General features: G+C 34.8%; 1 protein-coding gene across 1 annotated transcript in view; it reads right to left on the bottom strand.

Moving 5' to 3' along the window:
* Positions 1-178: 178 nt before the first annotated feature.
* The window catches only part of LOC125680179 (uncharacterized), a 34,946-nt gene continuing 12,970 nt past the window's right edge, over positions 179-22,154 (bottom strand). Inside the window, exons 3-24 of the mRNA XM_056153556.1 lie at positions 20,837-20,943; positions 19,686-19,829; positions 19,265-19,429; positions 18,828-18,943; positions 17,819-17,945; positions 17,694-17,702; positions 12,370-12,800; positions 11,200-11,274; positions 7,896-7,934; positions 7,695-7,715; positions 7,513-7,602; positions 7,123-7,425; positions 4,148-4,456; positions 3,262-3,384; positions 3,037-3,168; positions 2,458-2,586; positions 2,269-2,349; positions 1,912-2,149; positions 1,743-1,822; positions 1,568-1,648; positions 1,180-1,486; positions 179-1,082 (exon numbers count right to left, since the gene is read on the bottom strand). Coding sequence (XP_056009531.1) covers positions 820-1,082; positions 1,180-1,486; positions 1,568-1,648; positions 1,743-1,822; positions 1,912-2,149; positions 2,269-2,349; positions 2,458-2,586; positions 3,037-3,168; positions 3,262-3,384; positions 4,148-4,456; positions 7,123-7,425; positions 7,513-7,602; positions 7,695-7,715; positions 7,896-7,934; positions 11,200-11,274; positions 12,370-12,800; positions 17,694-17,702; positions 17,819-17,945; positions 18,828-18,943; positions 19,265-19,429; positions 19,686-19,829; positions 20,837-20,943 — 3,370 coding nt within the window. The 3' untranslated portion in view covers positions 179-819. The remainder of the gene's footprint in view (positions 1,083-1,179; positions 1,487-1,567; positions 1,649-1,742; positions 1,823-1,911; positions 2,150-2,268; positions 2,350-2,457; positions 2,587-3,036; positions 3,169-3,261; positions 3,385-4,147; positions 4,457-7,122; positions 7,426-7,512; positions 7,603-7,694; positions 7,716-7,895; positions 7,935-11,199; positions 11,275-12,369; positions 12,801-17,693; positions 17,703-17,818; positions 17,946-18,827; positions 18,944-19,264; positions 19,430-19,685; positions 19,830-20,836; positions 20,944-22,154) is intronic.

Consider the following 22,154-nt stretch of genomic DNA (forward strand, 5'->3'; position numbering starts at 1 on the left):
GGGCCATTTTCTTGCATCTTTAACTTCTATATTTTTCTCCATTTCTTGCAATATGTCAGTACGAACATTTGGAATTACAGGGTCTTGAGGAAAACATCGTAGTAATTTTCCTTCCAGCGAGTTCTAAAACACAGGGTTTTTATCGTATAAATATTTGAAACATCAATAAAACTCAAAACAGCTTTCGAACAATTTTATTGCAGTCTTTGAGAGTCAGATATAAACCATACACATACAAACACAGTATCAATATATTGCATGCTCTTTGCTTTTAGAATGTTACTTAGAACTTCAGCAGCGTAAGGTTTGCGTAGAATACGATACATTCACAAATCAGAGAGTGAAGGACGGGAATGAGGAAAAAGATACTTACATCTTTTAAAACAAGTCTAAAACTAAAATAATACTGATCATGTACTGTAACAACGTCGATCACAGCGTAGTATCACAGTCTTACAAACACTCGGGTACGTCTCAAAACACCAAAATATGCCACAAAGTGTCCCATTCCGCACACTCACAAAGTTTTGTCTATTGTAAAACCTATCTAGTGAGTGATGTTACCAGCACAGTTAACATTAATAACGCAATTAACAATAAATACACATATCAATTAAACAAGTCGTCAGTAACATTATATACATAACAAAAATCAAGTACAATAACACATTGATATTCAAGTTCGACAGAAACACGAAAATAACAGGACAAAACATGATACCCGAATCCCAACGATGACATCTGTTTCACAATGGAGGTAATATCGATGGAAGAACCTTTGTGTTTCTTCTTTTATTGAGAGATTGAGCAAGTGGGGTTTTAGAGGGAGTCCTTGCTTTCGTTTGGCACATTCAGGGGAGGAGGTGTTTGTCTATATATAGGGGGAGTAACTGTAGAAGTCTGAGATCCGCGCCCTGACTCTAATCTCAATGTCGTGTTTACTCGAGAGGGAACACACCAAGGCGGGAGGGGCATAGGATTGTCCCTCATCTGCTGATCCCAGAATTCAGCTCTGTCCAGGAGATATCCTCGCCCATGTTCTGCAAGATCTCGTTCGTCCAATACCGGATCTTTGTCTCTTTCTATGAGGAAAAATAAGAAGCATTGTTATTAACAAATTCTTTAGTACGTCTTTTTTGAATATGTCTTTAATTTCTTGAAATGTTATGGATGCGATACCTGTTGAGTCGATCACATGGTCAAAATATTTTTTGTCTTTATACAGTTCCTCTAGAAGTATTTTCAGACGCCATTCATCCATATCTCGCTTTCTGGCGTCTGCTGATTTCGAAGCACCAGCTATGCGCATATTTTCTCCAGATTCATCGAGTGTTGTGTTTGCCCTTGTCATAGATGTCGGTTTTCTGAGTGACCATGGGATAGTGTGACGTAATTCATGACGTGTACACCATGGCGGTGTTGGTTCATTATTCAATTTTTCTCCACTACGTCTTACAATCGTGAAAAATGGTTCTGGTGAATCTTGCTGTCAAAATTAGAGAACAACATTTTACACCAGCTAAGTCATTATTCATTGTAAAATCGGTAGAATGTTCATTAAACTTACGTATCCCTCGGGACGGGGCTGTGTTCTGTTACCCACAAGGACAAACTCATCTTCGTCACCAATGTCAATCGATTTACGTTCCTGAAATAACGTATGTCAACATGGTGAAAACCAAGTAAATGCATAGTTAAGCTTTCATTTTGACAATCACTACTAATGTTTTCATTATAAATACCTCATCATCCATTCTAATTTCCTCGATTTCAAGTTCATTTGGCGTTGTGAATGCTTCCCTAATGTATCTGTCGTTTCCACCTTTAAAACAAACAAACAAACATGTATCAAATGATCTACTAAATATCTGGTTCTATTGTATAACATCATCCTACGTGAAATTTATATACCTTGTTTATGATCAAGGAATTGCTTATCATTAGCAAGACCCTGGCGGAATTGTCTTAGTTGTTCAGGGTTAAGAGACCCCCTTGTACTGTCATTTCTCTGTAGGGAAGATGGAGGAAGAGGTGGCCGTCCTCCTATTCCGGTTCCTCCTAACGAAGACCCGAATCCTCCACCGCGACCGTAAACCTTTACCAGGTTATTCAGTTCTCTTGGCTTCTCGGACTCGGACACGTATATTAACTGAAAAGGAATAAGTCAATATACTTAAAATCTTATGTGTATTATCAATGTTTTTGGGGGGTATGAAAACAGACTGTTCCTTCTTAAGACTACCGTTAACATATGTTTGCTCCACCTACATGAGGATCTCGTTTTCTTTTGGATTTAAACAAACGCTTCTTCAGGAGCTCACGGCTGGGTGTTGCTACATCCCGACGGCCCTGTTAATCATAAAACAGATCATTTATTTGGAGTGAATAACTGAATTGCTTCAATAATTATATATACTTTTAAAACTGGTATTTTCATATTGTAAGAGGAATGTTTACCTTTCGTTTAACATCGTCATCATCTTCCCCAAAGGTAATGATATCCTCCTCGTCATTCTCGCCGACATTGAAGGCGACGGACTTGCCGCCAGTGTTATCCACTTTGGTTAAAGAGCCTTTCTGTTTTCGCTAGAAGATATTTGAAGAAAGTGTTAATTGAAAACACAGGTTGAACTTTATTGTTTCAATAAAATGGCCCCCTAACAGTAACTCCCTGTGTATGATAAATTGTGAGTTCTAGCCCCGGTCGCGACAAATCTAAGTTGTTTCCATAGTCAAGCACTTGGCATTGAAAAAAGTTGTGGGTTAAGAAAAGAAACCACTTGAAAGACCAAGGTCCCTTGTCACGGTTCGTGTTGACATGATAAAGAACCATCACTGCTAAATAGCAAAGAACGTATAGCATAGGTCAAAGTTCGTGACGTCTTAATATGAGTGAAAAACTCTCGAAGGATACATGTATAACTCCATTCAGTTCTTTGATATTAATTGACAAGGTTTAAAAGATTCATAGTTTTCTCTGTGCTTTGTTTAATATATTTCCATTTCATGAGAAGATTTTATTCCCCAAATGTCTACCTCCGATGAGCCTAGTCTGTCTGCAGAAGACCTTGGGTGCTTAGGTCTGGGTCCATCTTCTCCATCCACATCTTTCTTATCCTCGTTCTGAGTTTGCATTACCTCAGGACCAAAATCATCAGCAATATAACCCTACAAGAAAAGAATATGACAGTTGCATATGTATTCAGTATTTTATTGTTATTCAGTATTCTAATATCTTTTCAATAATTATCCTTGTTTTACCCCTGTAGGCCGTCCTTTCTTGTTCCGTTTAAGGCGCTGGATTTTGAACAATCTTCTGACTCTCGCTTTCTTGAAATAATGTGCCATTTCTTCCTCAGAAATTATTTGACCATCTGTGACTCGCTGCAATAGAAGACAAACTCCACTTCTTCATGACTTGTCTTACATTCTGATTTGGTCAATTCATTTGTTTTTCAATCCGCTTTGAAACCTTAATGGTTTCCCCCTCTCAGCTGACCATGTTGTCATGTAGATATTGGAATTATTTTAAAGGAATCGATAAATTAGAACTAAAAATCAAAATCTCTATTAAACTCAGTAGAATGACTAAATACTGGTACATATAAAAATGTGTTAATATAGTGAATAAACTTTTTTATTTTATTTTTATATTTGCCAATTGAAAAACGTCACCACATTGCACCTGTACTACTACGACAATGTTGATTTCACAAATTTAGCCTCCCGTGGAAACGAATCCATGGAAAAAAGCTGCAGACAGCATTATAGATATTTTCAAGGTTAGTCCGTGCTTTGTGGAAAATACATTTTTGAATAGTACGTATATACATCATAATCATGTTTTTCCATATTAATTTGCGCGCTTGCATTGTATCTTGATGAGTTAGCGTTTATCAGTTTTTTCAGATCCCGAGTTCGAATACAGTACAATAAGAATTTCATTTTGTTTTTATAGTTGGGGTTCTTTTTTATAATACATTTTTATTTGAATTTATCATAAATCTTAATTTTCATTTAGATCATAAAATGATCATTAGATCAAAAGCTACTAAAAGAAAATGACTTTCTTCTGAATATAGAAAATTTTACTGGGTTTTATCGAGGTGTTAAGTCTTCATATATATAACTGCCTTAACACACTTACAATGATTCGACCCTCTGTGTCTCGAATAAACCCTGGGGGTAGTTTCGTCGTTCCTTTGACGTAGTCCTCATCAAATATATCGTCGTCCTCCACATCGCGTAGGTCAGGGTCACTGTCAATGTTAGCGTCGTTATCATCGTCTCTCTGGGTCGTATCCTTTAGACCCGGACTGTCTGTACCGCTGTCCTTTTCGCGGTCTTTCTCGACGACCACCATGTTTGTTCTAGTCACGTCATCAACATTCTCAACAACCATTTCTTCTACATCTTTCTTCTGCTCCCCTTCTTTTGGAAAGGAATCTTCGAACTCCTAAAGTTTGAAAATCAAAACAAAATTGTTCATTATATCTTCTGTTTTGTTCTTTGTTGGGTGGGTGTAAATTCAGGAATTGAAATATAAAAGTTAATTCCATTAATCAAAGGGACTTGTTTGCATGTTTGAAATTTTATCTCAACCCTAAAGCTCGTGGTGGCAATGTCAAATTCTAATAACTGAATTTATATCCACAAAGTAAATTCAAAACATTGAGAATGGCGTAAACATATCAATAATTGACATATACATTTGTGGGAGGATTTGGGGTGGGGGTATTACCTAGAAACAAGGCTATCATGCATAGGGTATGAACATCCTTCATTTCTAGGGTTTTGTTTTCTCATCTTATTTCTAAACCCTCGATAGAGCAGACAGTTTTGATTCTCTAACTTGCAGACGGATATGAACAGGTATAAACCAACGCAAGACAATTGTAATTTATTTAAATCAAAGTTGTGTCAATCTTAAGGTCAAAATGGTTGAAAACGCAAGTACAGTAGTTGAAGATTCAGGACGTCTGCAGATTAAATCTTATTTAAAACACTCAGAACGTCTGAAGTTTGACATACTATCAATCATATTCAGTATTCACTGACGCAAGTGTAATTTGATCAGAACTCGTTACATAATAAACTGATATCCGTGTCTCACCCTGAAGCAATCCAAACTCTTGAAACTGTTTCATACGTGTCAAACTCGAAATCCTAATTTCCAGCAAGTGCCATTGAAATCTATTCCTTGTTTTCCTTAAATCTTTTCCCAATGAAAACATTTAATGCTTCATTTTGAAAGGAAGAAAAAAAAATAGTAAAATAACACAACAATACCCCTAACAGATTTCATTATATGCAAACCCTCTTTCTGTTCTATTTAAGAGTAAAATCAATTCAATTAAAGAGGTTATTGCCAATATTAAGTGCTTCACAGTTAGCTATAGATTACACTTTGATACCCACACTTGTACATAATTAAATAGTTTGACCGTACACAAAATATAGCACAAGGCAACCAAAGAAATTCACGAATGGCGTATTTCAGTCCTCTTTTCAAAGACATAAAAACTCTTGTCTGCTATCATGGTGCCGTACTCATATTGACTTTATATCTGCGTAATCATTCCAAAATTCTTGAAATTGTGTAAAATATGTATTCATGTTATAAACCATAACGTTTTAATGCCTTAAACAATATACAGACCCGGACTCTTGGTCTATAATTTCAAATTATATGATAAACAATTGTAAACATGTAAATCTTTACTATGCAATATATAGCTTGACGTTACAATTTCAACAATAAAACAATCGTAATTTATTTTTAAGATCGTGCTGCAGAATTTGTTTGCTATCCGTCAATACCGACGGACTACTCAATCTGTTCAATTTTAGCTCGCCTGAACTGAAAGATAGTGCTAGTTTTTCTTATCGAAATTTGTCCATTTTCTGTCTGTAGATGTCTCTAAACTTTGCACATTTTCACACTCTTCTCAAGAACCAGAGAACCAACGTATAGTAAGCTTGCCACAAAACATCCTTTGGTAAAGTAGATTTTTAAAGTTTGTTTTCATGAATAGAGGACACTGCCCTTTCCGAGAGAAAATGATTAAGAAATATTCAAAATAGGATGGGATGTTCAAAGAATCTTCTCAAAAACTACTTCACCAGAGAAGCAAAATGAATTATATGAAACTGTCAGACATACTAAATATTCAAACTCACACCATGAGCCCCCGAGTCACAATAAGGGTTAAACGTTTTACATTAGACATACATAGAAAACAATCTTTGAAAATATCAATAAAAACCACAAGAGGACAACATGTGGAATAATCCATATGCAATGACCTTCATGTGAGGTCAGACTGGGATAACAGAAAGTAATCTATCAGAAAACTCTTTCAAACTTTTTCTGCTCAAGAGCCACAATGCTACAGAATTTCGACATGATATTTGGTATGCAGGTATTACAATACAGTGTGGATTCAGGTGTGTTCACCACGTGATCCAAATTCAGGATAGTGCCACAATTTTTACAATGGAACATTCTCTGAAAGCCACGAGGGTACAATACTATAGTATGTGAAATCAATATGCAGACATACATGTGTAATGCACATAGATCGGTGTCTGTTTTACACCATCATCCCTGTTGCACAAACGAGCCACAAGAGGTGTTTACCGTTTTACGTAGGAATACATAGTAAAAGTGCTTGAAATTAATCTTCTTTAGAACCAAAAGACTACAATTTGTCAAAATAATATACAATCGCCTAGGTGGATTTAAATTTACACCATTTATCCCGGAGCCAGATTGGAGTCATGTTTAACACCAATACGTCCATGTGAGCAATGTGGCCTATGCGTCTCTTGTATAATAAATTGGAATGCATCTGTAACTGCTACGTGGGGTCTTCCACCTATTCTACTTATAATTAGAAATACTGTGCCATTACAGACTTCATTGTTATTAAGTTCACCATTTGTTGTAGCTGAGACGTTGGTTATACCGTGTAACTGTACATAACGCTCATTGCAAAGACTGATTAGTGAAATGTTTCAACCTGCATATAACAAGCTCATCGATCAAATTAATGCACACAACAATTATGTCATCATAATTCTCGAAGCTCATCGATCAAATCAGTGACGTAAGAAACTTACGTCATCATACTCCTCCAGTTTGAACTGGTCCAGTCCGTCGTCCACGCTCCAGTAGTGTTCTTCGTCGAGCCTGGTTTCGATCCGCTTCTTGTTCACGTACTGCTCCATGTACTCAGCTTTGATTCCGTCCCCATTCTTTTTCAGTTTCTCCTCTTCTAACAAGTCCGGGGTACCACTACCATCCTTACGCTTGTCGCCTTTCGACTTTCCTCGAGCAAACTGGCCTAGTTTCTTCTGTTTCTTGTTTCTCTTTTTCTCGTGCATATTTCTGGTAACAAGTACTTTGCTCAACTGTCCCTCAGGCTGAAAGAAGATGTTACTATCTAATAAAGGCTTCAACATTTTTACGAACATAATTTTTAAAAAAAAACACAAGAAAAAATGAATTACCACATAGTCTGGTCCGTGTTTCTTTCCCCCAATTTCTCTGATCCTTCTTTGAACTTCTTCCTCGTCTTCCGATGATTCACCACTCTCTCCCTGTATTAGATATCAAGATCACATGTTTAGACGTGCAACAGTGTCAGTAGGACCTACAAAATTACGCGTCTCTTGCAAATGACATAACTTACAGAGCTTGGTCCTCCTGGTCGCTGAAATGAAAGAAAATCAATGTCAGTTTGGTTGATTTAGGTCGTTAAACAGTCTTCAGATTCACTGTATCATGACAACAGCATGGCTAATCGCTTGTACGTAGACATCAATTCGAATTCCTTTTTGTAAAGTACACTTACTAAAGATCATTTCTTAATGAAACTGAAAGTAGGACTTACTTGTTCATCATGTTGTTCCTCTTCTCTTGGTGTTGGTTCCTGTCGGGAATGATTTTGAATTAGAATTTAAAGAAGACATTTTCTTATCCCAAAAGTTTAATCAATAGATATACGTACATGGCGTTATATATAAACATCAATATACTTCGTGGCAGCCAGTGAATCACTTCTATAGAAATAGCATCCAATATAAATGCAAGTTGTGATGAAAACCATTTGATAGTGATGAAAACCATTTAATTGTGATGATAACCATTAATTGTGATAAAAACCATCTCTTGCACTTCATATATAATAACACAAAATGCGGGACCATCACCTAACCATCACCAATCTATTGATAACATTTAATCCAAAATTCATTCCACACAAAGGTACCTTTAATGCCACCTTTTTTATTTCTTTGATTTTAGTTTCAGTGTCTTCTTTCTAAGAACGAGATGGCGATTAGAAACGTGAAGGTTTTCGATGGTTACTTCATTTAAAAACGTCAAGCTGGCCAAATCGAACTTTAGGATATTGTCTTATTTCATGTGCATAACAATGAAGTTGTAGAATACTTCAAGATTGAAGCTTAGAATTTAAACTGCTTGAAAAATATTTTTAAAAACGCATGAGTACAGCTATGATCATATTAAATCTCATTGTAGAGATTTTGCTTTTTGTTCGCATGTCAGGTTTTCTATTTTACGACAGTCTTCTTGGTATAAATGAAATGTTTATCGAGTCAAAAGGTCGTGAAACGTAGATATTGATTTTCGCAGCGGGTCTGCATTTCTATAATCTCTAGACTTATCAAATTCACTGAGAAATAGTATATATACAAAGACGACTTTGTAACACAATTTGACAGCATTCTTCATTGTTGTTGATCGCCATCACTATTCAGTTAAAGTATGAAACCTGTAAATTCAACCTTCCTAGTCCTCTAGAATAAATACCCAAATATAGAGTATAAATTTTTCACTAGTGTTTTTATAATCATAAAAAATATTGCAGTTTTTGCAATGTCATGTAGATAATACATGTAAATAAAAGATATTAATATACAAAATACAATATCTACAACCAATTTTTGCCGCACCATGTGCAAACAACATCAAAAAGGTAAAACAACAGGGTACGACATCGATCTTTAAATGCTGTATCTCTGCAAAGTATTGTAAGCATAGTTGGAAAATCCCGGGAAATATTCGTATATTTCAAGACTGGGTGAAATTCTGATGAATACCGTAAAATTTGGTAAACACTGGGAAATGTGCGGGAGCTATGCTAAAAAAAATTATTCAACAAATGAAATTGCTCAAATTATGCACCAACAGGCATATCTGTCCCAAACTAATCATAATATTTTGCAAGCCCTGTTTCCTGTCCGATTAATAGGCAGGAATTACAGTTAAGGCAAAATAGATCCATGCGTAAAATACCTGTACCTAAAATAAACGCTCTTATGTTGACTATGGGTTTATTCGGGTCCGCTTATCTGAAATACCTATTCAGAAGAGACCAATTGTTCAATCAACTTTCAACGTCATAAAAGAACCCAAGTCAGATGGCCTAAAACAATCAATTTCTCATTTCTTAATTATTACAGTAGAAAACTTGATTAATTCTGATTATCATCAAACACTGCTATTTGCAATTTAGTATTTCAAGGAACTTTTTTTTTTTTTAATTTCAATTCATTTCTTAGCAATCTGAAGTGTTTCAATTAAGTAGGATAAGAATATTTTAAAAATCATCATTCCTTGCATCACACAAACAATTTATAGGTTATGATACTAAAAGTATAGCAATTTAAACATTTTCCCATTAAACCAAATTTTGAAATATTTACCATGGCGGTATATCTATCATCGGTATTTACCTACCAACTTCGCTTACAAGCTATAAAAACACATCAATATATGTATATATATATATATATATATATATATATATATATATATATACCACCAAGAACACTGTTCCAAGGTAGAGTGTTACCGTCTGTGTACAGAAGTTGTTGGTGCATTCAGTGTGTAGGGGGGGGGGGGTATTGCCTTACAAAAGCATTTGTCTTGTTTTTCAAAACAATTCATGTAAAATATTTATATCGTGCTTTCGTAGTATTCATTTGTCAATCATGTGGTTGCCAAGGAAACAAAACGGAGAACATGAAAAAATTACAAAATCCTTGCAAACATTTCAAATTCAAAGTTTCATTCGTGTAAGATTAAACTATTGAGTTTTCATTTTAAAGAAAAAACTATCAATGTAGACGGATTTTGAAATTCAGAATAGAATTTGTTCTCTACCTTACGGGTAGTTGCCTTATTTTGAAAGAAACCTTTGATCGTGGTTTTAAATTTTCAATCAGAGTACGATAAATCAGATTCTACATGGTACACGTCTATGCATATCTAAAGACATTTTGCTCCGATCTTCAACAAGAACGTCCATGACGCAATAAGAATAGCCTCCTTTGTGCTGCGTTGAATGTGCGTGTAACACGACCCTCCAGTGCATGAACAATTTTTTTTTACCTTAATTTCTTCTTTAGGAGGTTCATCCTCCTCCTCATGAAAATCAACCTTAATGGAAGATGACAAAGATTTCAAATACAATGCTACTCATTGGTTGAATATCCAAATGTTATTCTATGTGATGAACGCCAAATCAACACCAATGTGATAGAGTGGAAAGATCAAACAAACACACCATCAAAGAAAGAAAAACGTGGTGAATGAATTATTTTATTTTTCAGGAAAATAGCACGCATTTCTGAGAACCAAGATATTTGAATAAACAAAGCAACACCCAATTTAGGCCTGAAAAGGGTTAGGATTCAAGTAGAAAGTTATATGAATATATATGCTTGGATCATTCAGTCTGCCAAGGCTTAGCAATGGAGAAACGTTTATGATATCCAAATATTGGAAAATCATAACTGCATATACGTAGCCAAGAAGCTAATCTGATGAAGGTGATGCCATGATAAAGAAAGGCTGGTAGCCGTCAAGTATCATTAAGTCGACATGTGAACTGCATCTTTTGTGTCATCAAGCATTGGTCACATACAGTCAAGAATAAAGCAGACAGGTAGTTGTGGAAGCAGGTATTTCTGGAGGATACTAGTATCTACTGGGCAGGTGCCCTAGTACATCATCAAAGTGCCCTTTCTAAGAAAACCCCATACTTCCTGTTACCACAAGGGGTTAAATGTAAAATACACCTTGTAACAATGTCTTCCATGCTGTATGAGATTCTGTTAGAACTGACAGATTGAATGTTTGGAGCACATATCAAGGATTGAACTACGTACCTGGCTCGGTAAAGGAGTAGCCCCGTCAACCTGCTCTGAAGGTGCTAAAGTGCTACCGAGATCCGACATTTTACTCTGTGAAGATGAAGTTGTGCGTTACGGTTGTGCATTGTATGAAGGAGTGCTTAATATGAAAGTCTTAATCATTATCGCCTTGTATCTAAATCTCGACAAACCTGTCTCCAGACGAAGTATGGTTTACTACAATGACGGTCAAAGTTTGTTTTGTTTTCTCGTTGTAACAAAATCCATTTGGTATTTCTCCGATTGTGGAATACAGTCAGTCACATAGATCTAGCTTGCCATATGTCTTTTAAAAATAATACAATTGTTTCGGAAACAGCAACAACGTTTTCACAGAATAATCGCACCAAAACTCTTGATCAATGCTGGAATACGCCATGACACTTTACCAACGTTACGATCTTTCATCGACCCATAATTCTTTCAAAACATTTTGCTCGTTTGTTTGCATTTCTTTACAGAGTCCAAATTATTTTGTCGTGGGTTTGAAAACGCTATTAAATTTCCTTTTAAATCGATGGCCGAGTCACATTGATCGAAATCCTTATTGATAGTCATAACTGGTCTTGCTAGTGATAGACATTTATTTATATTTACCAACAACATTATGTAACTAAGCCGTACGCTTTACAATGTTCATTGTTTGCAAAAGGTAATCAGCTGCCTTCAAATTAAACGCCAAAAATGATAATTATTATATAAGTATCAATAAACTGTCTTTGTCTGTGCTTTGACTTTTGATTTATATTTATTTCGGTTAAACGCCTTTGCTATTGAAATAGATATACCATGTTTAGAAGTAGATATACCATGTTTAGAAGTAGATATACCATGTTTAGAAATAGATATACCATGTTTAGAACATATCATATGTGTATGGATTTGACGACAAATTCTTAACGTTATATACATACAAGCAGTTTTACTGAAAAAGAAGAGAATCGCACTATTTTTCGGTTAATGATGCTTAAAGCCGAGGGGTGGGAACAACACACTTTGCAAATGCCATTACCAGAATAAGGAAGGACACAATTATCTGTATAGACACAATTAACTGTAATATTCTCTGCCCTCCAAGGTAATAAACCAAACCAATACACGTATACATTGGGTTGTTTCTGGAAGAGAGAAAAACAACAGGCTTACCACTACTGTTCCAGGCCTTTCTTCGTCTTCCTTTGTTTGTCCATCGCCTTCCACTCGCACCTCTTCTTCTTTCTTTTCTTCAGACTCTGGTAGGATATCTTGCTTTTTTTCCTCCTCTTTATCAATTTTATCCGGAATAAACCCGGAGTCCTGTGATGCCCTATCATCCTCCTCTTCCTGTTTTATTTCCTCGCTTAGTGGTTCCGGTTCCTGTTCACTCTTCCGGTCTTCACTCTTAATGCTTTTGTTATCGACATCAGACTCTTCTGTAATGTTACGCTCTTCGTCGTCTATTTTCTTTCGTTTTTTACGACGACAGTAGATACAAATGAGAATAATGACGATCAAAACGATGATAATAAATACGAGAATGCCGATGAGAATATAAAGCCAGGTTAAATCTGTTTCTGACGTCGGTGTTGCATCTGAAAGTTAATTGAATGAAAAGGATGTTCACATTTAAATTACCATGCAAATTAAATTAGTGGTATTAATTAAAATATCAGGTATTACATGCACATGTATTTAAAGACAGACAAGGCAAAGTATGTGCATAAGTATCAAATTAAAAGACCTAAAGATAGTCAAATGTTGTAAATACATGTATATTAAGAAAACCATTGGTTTGAATATCCGAAAAGTTCTAAATTTTAGATATTCACAATGTTTTTTAAAGTTTATTTAATATATCTAATTCTTTCCTTGTACATTTTTCAATTTATTGACCAACTACTCCAAACAAAAAGGTTTGTACAAACATTTACATTGACTTTTTTGTTTGTCTTACGTATCCTTTTTCATGTTCAGCACAGTGTGTGTAGATGTAATCTCATACAATGTAACTCCTATAGCACAGTGTGTGTAGATGTAATCTCATACAATGTAACTCCTACAGCACAGTGTGTGTAGATGTAATCTCATACAATGTAACTCCTACAGCACAGTGTGTGTAGATGTAATCTCATACAATGTAACTCCTATAGCACAGTGTGTGTAGATGTAATCTCATACAATGTAACTCCTATAGCACAGTGTGTGTAGATGTAATCTCATACAATGTAACTCCTATAGCACAGTGTGTGTAGATGTAATCTCATACAATGTAACTCCTACAGCACAGTGTGTGTAGATGTAATCTCATACAATGTAACTCCTACAGCACAGTGTGTGTAGATGTAATCTCATACAATGTAACTCCTATAGCACAGTGTGTGTAGATGTAATCTCATACAATGTAACTCCTACAGCACAGTGTGTGTAGATGTAATCTCATACAATGTCACTCCTACAGCACAGTGTGTGTAGATGTAATCTCATACAATGTAACTCCTATAGCACAGTGTGTGTAGATGTAATCTCATACAATGTAACTCCTACAGCACAGTGTGTGTAGATGTAATCTCATACAATGTCACTCCTACAGCACAGTGTGTGTAGATGTAATCTCATACAATGTCACTCCTACAGCACAGTGTGTGTAGATGTAATCTCATACAATGTAACTCCTACAGCACAGTGTGTGTAGATGTAATCTCATACAATGTCACTCCTACAGCACAGTGTGTGTAGATGTAATCTCATACAATGTAACTCCTATAGCACAGTGTGTGTAGATGTAATCTCATACAATGTAACTCCTACAGCACAGTGTGTGTAGATGTAATCTCATACAATGTAACTCCTACAGCACAGTGTGTGTAGATGTAATCTCATACAATGTAACTCCTACAGCACAGTGTGTGTAGATGTAATCTCATACAATGTAACTCCTATAGCACAGTGTGTGTAGATGTAATCTCATACAATGTAACTCCTACAGCACAGTGTGTGTAGATGTAATCTCATACAATGTAACTCCTACAGCACAGTGTGTGTAGATGTAATCTCATACAATGTAACTCCTATAGCACAGTGTGTGTAGATGTAATCTCATACAATGTAACTCCTATAGCACAGTGTGTGTAGATGTAATCTCATACAATGTAACTCCTACAGCACAGTGTGTGTAGATGTAATCTCATACAATGTAACTCCTATAGCACAGTGTGTGTAGATGTAATCTCATACAATGTAACTCCTATAGCACAGTGTGTGTAGATGTAATCTCATACAATGTAACTCCTATAAGGAATACAAAATTATGAGTTGGGCAAACACGGACCCCTGGATATACCAGAGGTGGGATCAGGTGCCTAGGAGGATAGGCATCCCCTGACAATCGGTCACACCCGCCATGAGCCCTATATATTTTGAATAAGTAAATAATTAGGTGTTTACACTCTTCTGTAACAACCTGATTGGATGATGTCACTTTAAATTATTTTAACAGAAAATCTGCGTTTATTTACTGTTCAATGAATTTCTGTATGTGTACTTGCGATAGATTAAACAATTATCTCGCAATGTTACATTCTTGTAGGTGTTTTTCAAAGTTAAACTACTAGTATTAGACTAGATGAAAAATTAAACACATATAAGGTTTTTACTTGCATGTAAATAAATGCTAAAGTTAGCTTAGCTAATGTTAATTCAATACTCAAGGATGGACACTTGGAACCTTTTAACTTCAAATCAGAATAATTCAGTTTAAATCATTTCCAAAATCAATTATTTCTTTTCTGTATCAGAAACATAATATGTTTCTAGAATTCTTCTTTATTTCAAATACGTTTTAGTGACTTTGTTTTTCATAATAGTCAAAAGCAAATTTACTGACATTAATTCTATAGCATAATCCCTTAGGAGTATGAAATACGGAATAATATTGAATCGGACTGCTAAAAACAGCGGCTTTGTTGACAGCACGTGATTGGGTATGGTAGGGAGTTTTTATAATGACATACAGTATAGGAATAAATTGAGAGATACGACATTGAATCCGATACTGGTGTGGAATAATACAATAGTTCATCGCAGAATTATAGTACAGTGCTATACAAAAGCAACGTTAATTTAAAAAAAAAAACGTTATTACATATGTACAATTTCTCTAACATGCCTGAAATATTTTAGGTGTGTTGTATTTATTTCAACAAACGTCAAAGATAACCAAAACTCATTGTTTTCCTTTTACATATTTATGATTGAAATAGTCGTTTACAATACTGAATGTTCCTAACCAGCATGTTGGAAAACATTAATAATGAAACATTAGAACACAAATAGGATCAATGTGTTAGTATTTTTGCATATTAGTTTGTTTTATGTCCCTTCGAGAATTTTTCACTCATATCGACGTCACCGGAAGTAGGTGAAATGCCACATATTTATACCTATGCTTAACGCCCAGGTCCGTGGTAATGACGATTAATTAACGTGCCATCGTTCATCCCTGTCACGACAGCTCGATTTTCATGATCTCACCCGAAAGACCCGCAACTCTCACATCTAAATTCCAAGCGTTGGCGAAATTGTTGTCAATACACTATATTTCTTAGGTTTGACTCTACCTAGGCACGAGCGATCTAACCACTGAGCCATCGCATTTTGATTAATAAAATGTTAATATTCAAATAAAAAAATCAAAAAAATCAATTGATATATGTATAATATATATCTATACTATATATATATATATATATATATATACTTATAGTAAGATAAGTTAAGAAAACTAAACGAGACTTTGTTATCATCTTCAGAAGACGCAATGGATACAGCAAGCACGACAAGTATTAAAACAAATATTCAAATAATTAAAATGGGTAAAATAATAACTCAAACATGCACAGGAGTAATATAGGCATGGAGATATAAAATCTTACCGACTGTATCTAAAACAACAGGAATGTGATTTTAAAGAATGGTTTATAGTTAATCTGATCTAAACCGGACTGCGGGGGTAAATACATATTGCAAAGCTGCAGAATATTTTTCAACAAACAAATATTCAAATAATTAAAATGGGTAAAATAATAACCCAAACATGCACAGGAGTAATATAGGCATGGAGATATAAAATCTTACCGACTGTATCTAAAACAACAGGAATGTGTTATAGTTAATCTGATCTAAACCGGACTGCGGGGGTAGATACATATTGCAAAGCTGCAGAATATTTTTTTTAAAATAATCATGTAATGAAACCGGGTAAAAGACTGGTAAGAAAAGAGAAACACACAAGTAAAATCTTACCAACTGCATCTGAAACCACAGTGCAATAAGATACAAATGAAAATGAAACAAAATGTCCTCATCATCTTCGTTCTTCAGGAAAATAATTTTGATAACAAATCTTGATACTAAACCTAGATAATTATTTCCCATGTCTCTTTAAGGCCACTTGTTACAAACAATTTTTTTTTAAAAAAATGATGAAAATGAATACTACATTTATTTTTATAAAAGTAAATTGAATAAATTTCACCGCATAGAAATATTTGACCACGATGTTCACAGTTATGTCAAATTCAGCGGGGATACTTTGTATAGAAGTTTTTAATATATTGGAGGGACAATATATATGAATTTTTAACATAAAAATGTACAAGTTCCTAATATTTTACAAATTAATAAATAATTGTACTAATTATAACCAAAAAAATATACCGACCCAAGAATCCGAGTTTTTGTTTGTAGGCAAGTGTCCTTAAAGGGACATGGACACGAATTGAGCTGAAAATTTTCAAATTTAATTTTTCCATATTTAATGTTTAATAGAATGCTTAACTAAGGCATTTCTAGTGGTCAGCAAAAATTTGAATGTCAGTTGTTGAGGTACATGAGAGATACAGAGAGTTGTTACATAGATTAGATACACTAGTAAAGGTTAAGGCTGACTTTTCAATTTACAAGTTATTCTGAACAGAATTAAATAGTTTCTAGTGTTTAGCACATCTTATTTTGTTTTAAACATGCTACTAGTATTTTCTATCAAGCAATCTATATGTAAACAAAAACATGGCACGAGCCTTCTTTACATAACAAAGAATTGTGAGTGCTGTATCTCACTTGTAACACAAAAACTGATATTCAAATTTTGGTTGACTATTAGAAAAACTTTAGTTGAACATTGTAAACAATAAAAATGGAAAAATAAAATTTTGAAAAGTTTCAGCTCAAATCGCATACATGTCCCTAAAAAGATGAATTTTCTTTTGAATAAATTAAGGTGCATTGATTCACGTCGCATTAATCTCCGTCTTTAACGTATTGGTCTATTTAGTCCTGTTATATGTTTTACTGTTAACGTTGAAAGATAAAACAAATATTTGCAATTGTAAGTGACTAATGATTTCAATAATCATCTTTTATATCAACGAAGCGTTTAAGAGCATAACATTGAGCTATTATGAAGTATATTTAAAAATCGAAAATGTACTTACTGCAGTCAGCTGAAAAGAAAACAATTATCTATTAGTCTATATTCAAACTGTTCCCCTCGACTAAAATTTCCCAAATAGAAGCTTTTAATATCATCTTTGAAAACAAGTATAATTAGAATACTTACATGTGGATATATCTGTATAAGTGACGACCTTGCCGTAAGCGGAGGTCAAGGTTGTTGAGGTTTGACCTGTTACACATTCTTCTGGATTTACTGTAGCTGAGATTGTGCTACCGGAAGTAGTATATATCTGTGAAAAAGGTTCAAATTACATTCATAGATCATATGAATATTTAGGATAGAATTTCAACACTAATACTATAATCGTTTTATTATCCCCTTGTAATACAATTCCCTGTGGGGATATCCAATGACTCAGTTGTCTATGCGTGGCTGTCGGTTTGTGATAACAGATATCTTTGAGTGCTTGGGTAAAGTTGTCATTCCGTTGATATCGATAACATTTTAAATACATTGAATTCCGTAATGTGTAACGTTGCAAGGAAGAGCCTCCTTTTTCAGAGCCCTAGCAATAGTCCTATCTGCTATCGTCAACAAAAATTTTCTTGGCCTAATAATATATGCTAAGATAATACCTTCCATTTCGTTGACAAACTATCAACATAGGTTATGATTTGAATGATTTAGTGATTTAGTGTTGTAAAGGAGAATACTGAAAAGTCTACTATCTGCCCACTGATGCAATCTACTTGTGGTGATAATGACACATTTTATCATATTTCATAAAAGAATATCAATTCAATTCTTTATTGTCCAATTTATCGGAATACATCTAGTACATGTACATACATATACAAAATGTATCTAATCGTATAAAGTAACAACGGTTGAGTGGACAGGAGAAGATAGGAGGACAAGAATTTACAAATATAAGCACATGATGAGATGTACATGTTACTACAAAAATACTATAATTACAATATTGACTCACAACGCTAAACTTCATATTTTCACAGCTAGTACTAAGGATTTTCCCAAGTTATTGAGTTCTTTAGTAGCCTTCAAGATATTGTTATATGGTAAAGTATATTTCTATTATGTTCCATAATGTGTCCTTTTTACTAAAATATTTTCTTGAGTAGTGAAACACAATTTGAAGACATCCACTCACCATGCAGGCATATTGGAAGGTGGTTGGGTTTGTGACTGAGGAGTCGGCGTTATACAACGTCACATAGGTGCTACTTCCGTTTGTAGCAGAGTATATACAATATAACGTACCGTCAGCTAGATTAAAAAGAATACATTCGTAAATTAAATCATGTATATATACACATCCGTGTGATGTAAAATTTATACGGTACCAATTTTGACGCACCAGATACACATTTCGACAAATAATGTCTCTTCAGTGATGCTCAACCAAAATATTTGAAATCCGAAATAACAATGAAGTTTTAGAGCTATTATAGGGGAAAACAGTGTACCAAAAAGTGGAGTCAAATTCGTCTAAGGATAAGAGCTATGCCTGAGGGAGATAATCCTTAATTTTGAAATGAATTTCTAAATTTTATAATATGTACGAGATTCTGTGAAGTGAAAACTTACCAGAAAACATTGGATTCTCCGTGCACATAGTGTCATTGTACGCGAACTTGGTTCTGTCAGAGCACGTGTCCACAGATGTATTAGAACACGTCAGTCCCGTGTACGTGTACGACCATGTACTCTGAATACTAGTTGGACAAGTGATCGCTTCCGCAACCTCGTAACCTGATACATAACGCTTGCAAATTTTCAAATTTGTTCAAAATGTTATCCCACAAACAAAAATAGGAAAACACTAAATACTTTGTGAAAAGATCATTTCATTTCGGGCAATCAATTCCATGATTTACAAATGTCTGATTGAATTGTTTACATTTGCAAAAGAAAAAGACATCGATTCATTATATTGAAAATGTAGTTAAGTCTTATAAACTAATTAGGAGAGCATTAATCATATTCCATTTATGCTGGGAACCAATACCAGATTCAAGTGCCACGTGGTATCTTTCCATTCCTAGACCAGTTGTTTCCGTACACACGTCACTCTGTGTTACCGTGGTGACGGAAATATGCCTGAGGATGACACGTTCGTATATAGAAGGTGATGTCGTGACTTCATACTCAGCTTCAAATAAAACATGTCTGAGTACAATAAAGCCGTGCATACTGTATACATGCTTATTTTCGCCCCGTGTTAATTTTTCCCTTCTACGCTTGCAAATGGTTTCACCCCATTTTAAATTAGCCCTGAAACAGTTGTGTTAAAAAAGAGATAGAGGGAAAACGGTTCCAATCCATCTTAGATTAGCCTACTGATAACGAAGGGAAAATAAAAACGGGGGCGAATATTTCCCCTGTATACAGTAGTCCAAAATCAAATTATCTTGTACAGTCAAGAAACGAGTTTTCTTTGTTCTCTTTTATTTTGAAATTGTAAACAACTGCTAGGCCAATAACTTATTTTTATAAGACACGCACTAGTATTAGTGGTGCACGTTAAATTTTTTCGGTATTGAAGTAAGACTTCATATATGTATTGATCTCCGCAGAAAGTGGGGTTTATGTTATTGTTTGCCCTTTATAGTTATATGTGTAAGAATTATTAATGTATTACACTGAAATTAAAGAGAATCACAAGAAACACTCGATCTTTGACAGTACAAATCACAGAATAGCATGGCGTGTCAGTCATCTGCCAAAGTGCGTGTTGAATACTGAAGTGGCACTTGTTTCACCATAACAAACCAATCTCAAGCCCAACCAATCATTGTCAAACGACAGTCTCAACAACTCAGTTTACTTGATTGTAGAGCTACGTTAATCCTCTGAGGTTCTGAGCTAGGGTCGTTACACACATCTGATGTGGTCACTGTTGTTACTGATGTAACACGTAATATTACTCTCTCCAATACATTTGTTTTAACGGCAAATTCAGCTATTTCCAAAAACAACAATGAGACGACATTACTAATACTTTGTACTTAAGATAATTACATCTGATGAAAAACACCAGTATACACACTGACATTTTTACGAATGTATACAACGCTGTTAAATTTCGCCGATAGTCGGCGTTGTCCAGAGAAGATGAGACAAATCACTTTGTACTTCATACGTCTGACGGGTACTTACCTGCATGCATACTGAAGAGATATTTGTTGTCTGTTTGCTTAGTAAAGGTCAGACAGATGTAAATGTAAGTGTCAACAGTCGTAAAGGGCTTGAAAATCCCATTTGACCTACAATATACATAGTGTCATGATAGAAATATGCGAACATTCGTATTTTTAGTTCTACAAAGTATAATGTGAGATAAATTAAGTACCTGCGCACGATGTACTGTTTAACACAACAATTTAACACTGTAAATGTAATGCATGAAAGGTGAAGATAACGAACAGTGATCAACCCATAACTCCTGTAAGCAATACAAAATAGAGTTGGGCAAACACGGACCCCTGGATATACCAGAGGAGCATCCCCTGCTGACCGGTCACACCTGCCGCGAGTCCTATGTCGATTATCAATATGTCGATTCGATATATCCCAGTGGAGTTGAAATAAAAGACATCACGGAGTCTTCAACATCTACTTCTTATTTAGATATTTCATTGACCATAGATGCCAACGACAACGAATTGTTAAACTAACTCTCTGTCATTATTAATTTTGCATTGCTTACTTTCTAGGTATGAAAATTCCAAAATGAAAACAGTCACTAAATTTTCCATTTAGATAAAGACTTCCATGGTACAATATTCTATCTCTTGAAATTGAAGAGTTCCTATAGTCTGTTTTATCAAATTACTGATACATAGTATATCTACATACCTACTTGTATATCGTCAATTTTAAAAAACTATAGAAAATCTTCAATTTCAGAAGATAAAATATTGCGCTATGGAAATCTTCATTTGAACGGGAAATTTAGTGATAGTTTATTTCAGAGAATTTACATTCTTAAATGTAAGTAATGCAGCATTGATAAGTGATACAGACTGGTTATTCTTCAAGTAACTTATCTGAAGCAAACAGCAGGAGTAAATTTCCTGACATGAATAAGGAAGAACTGCTTCGAGATTCGGTGAAGGCGTCAATCCAACTATTTAGCCACGCCGAATTTCAGTCGAGATTAACCCGACGTGAGTCCTATATCTTGATCAGGTAAACGGTGTAATCTGTAGTCAAAATCCATGTGCCAAGAACGACCTAACAATCGGTATGAAACACGTTAAACAGCATTTAACCCAACAATAGGTCGTATTGGCACACTAGATCATTATAACGACCATACAATTTGCGAAATAATTATTTTAATCGAGACTATTGAAACCCCTCTAACATCAACTTGTTTGTTAATAGCCTGTTTCGATTTAAAAACTGATCATAGGCAGAACGAGCTCTTTCGTATAGAAACAGTTTAGAAATATAAACATCATATGCAGGTGAT

Source organism: Ostrea edulis, chromosome 2 (genome assembly GCF_947568905.1).
Source record: "Ostrea edulis chromosome 2, xbOstEdul1.1, whole genome shotgun sequence".
Classification (NCBI taxonomy): Eukaryota; Metazoa; Mollusca; class Bivalvia; order Ostreida; family Ostreidae; genus Ostrea; species Ostrea edulis.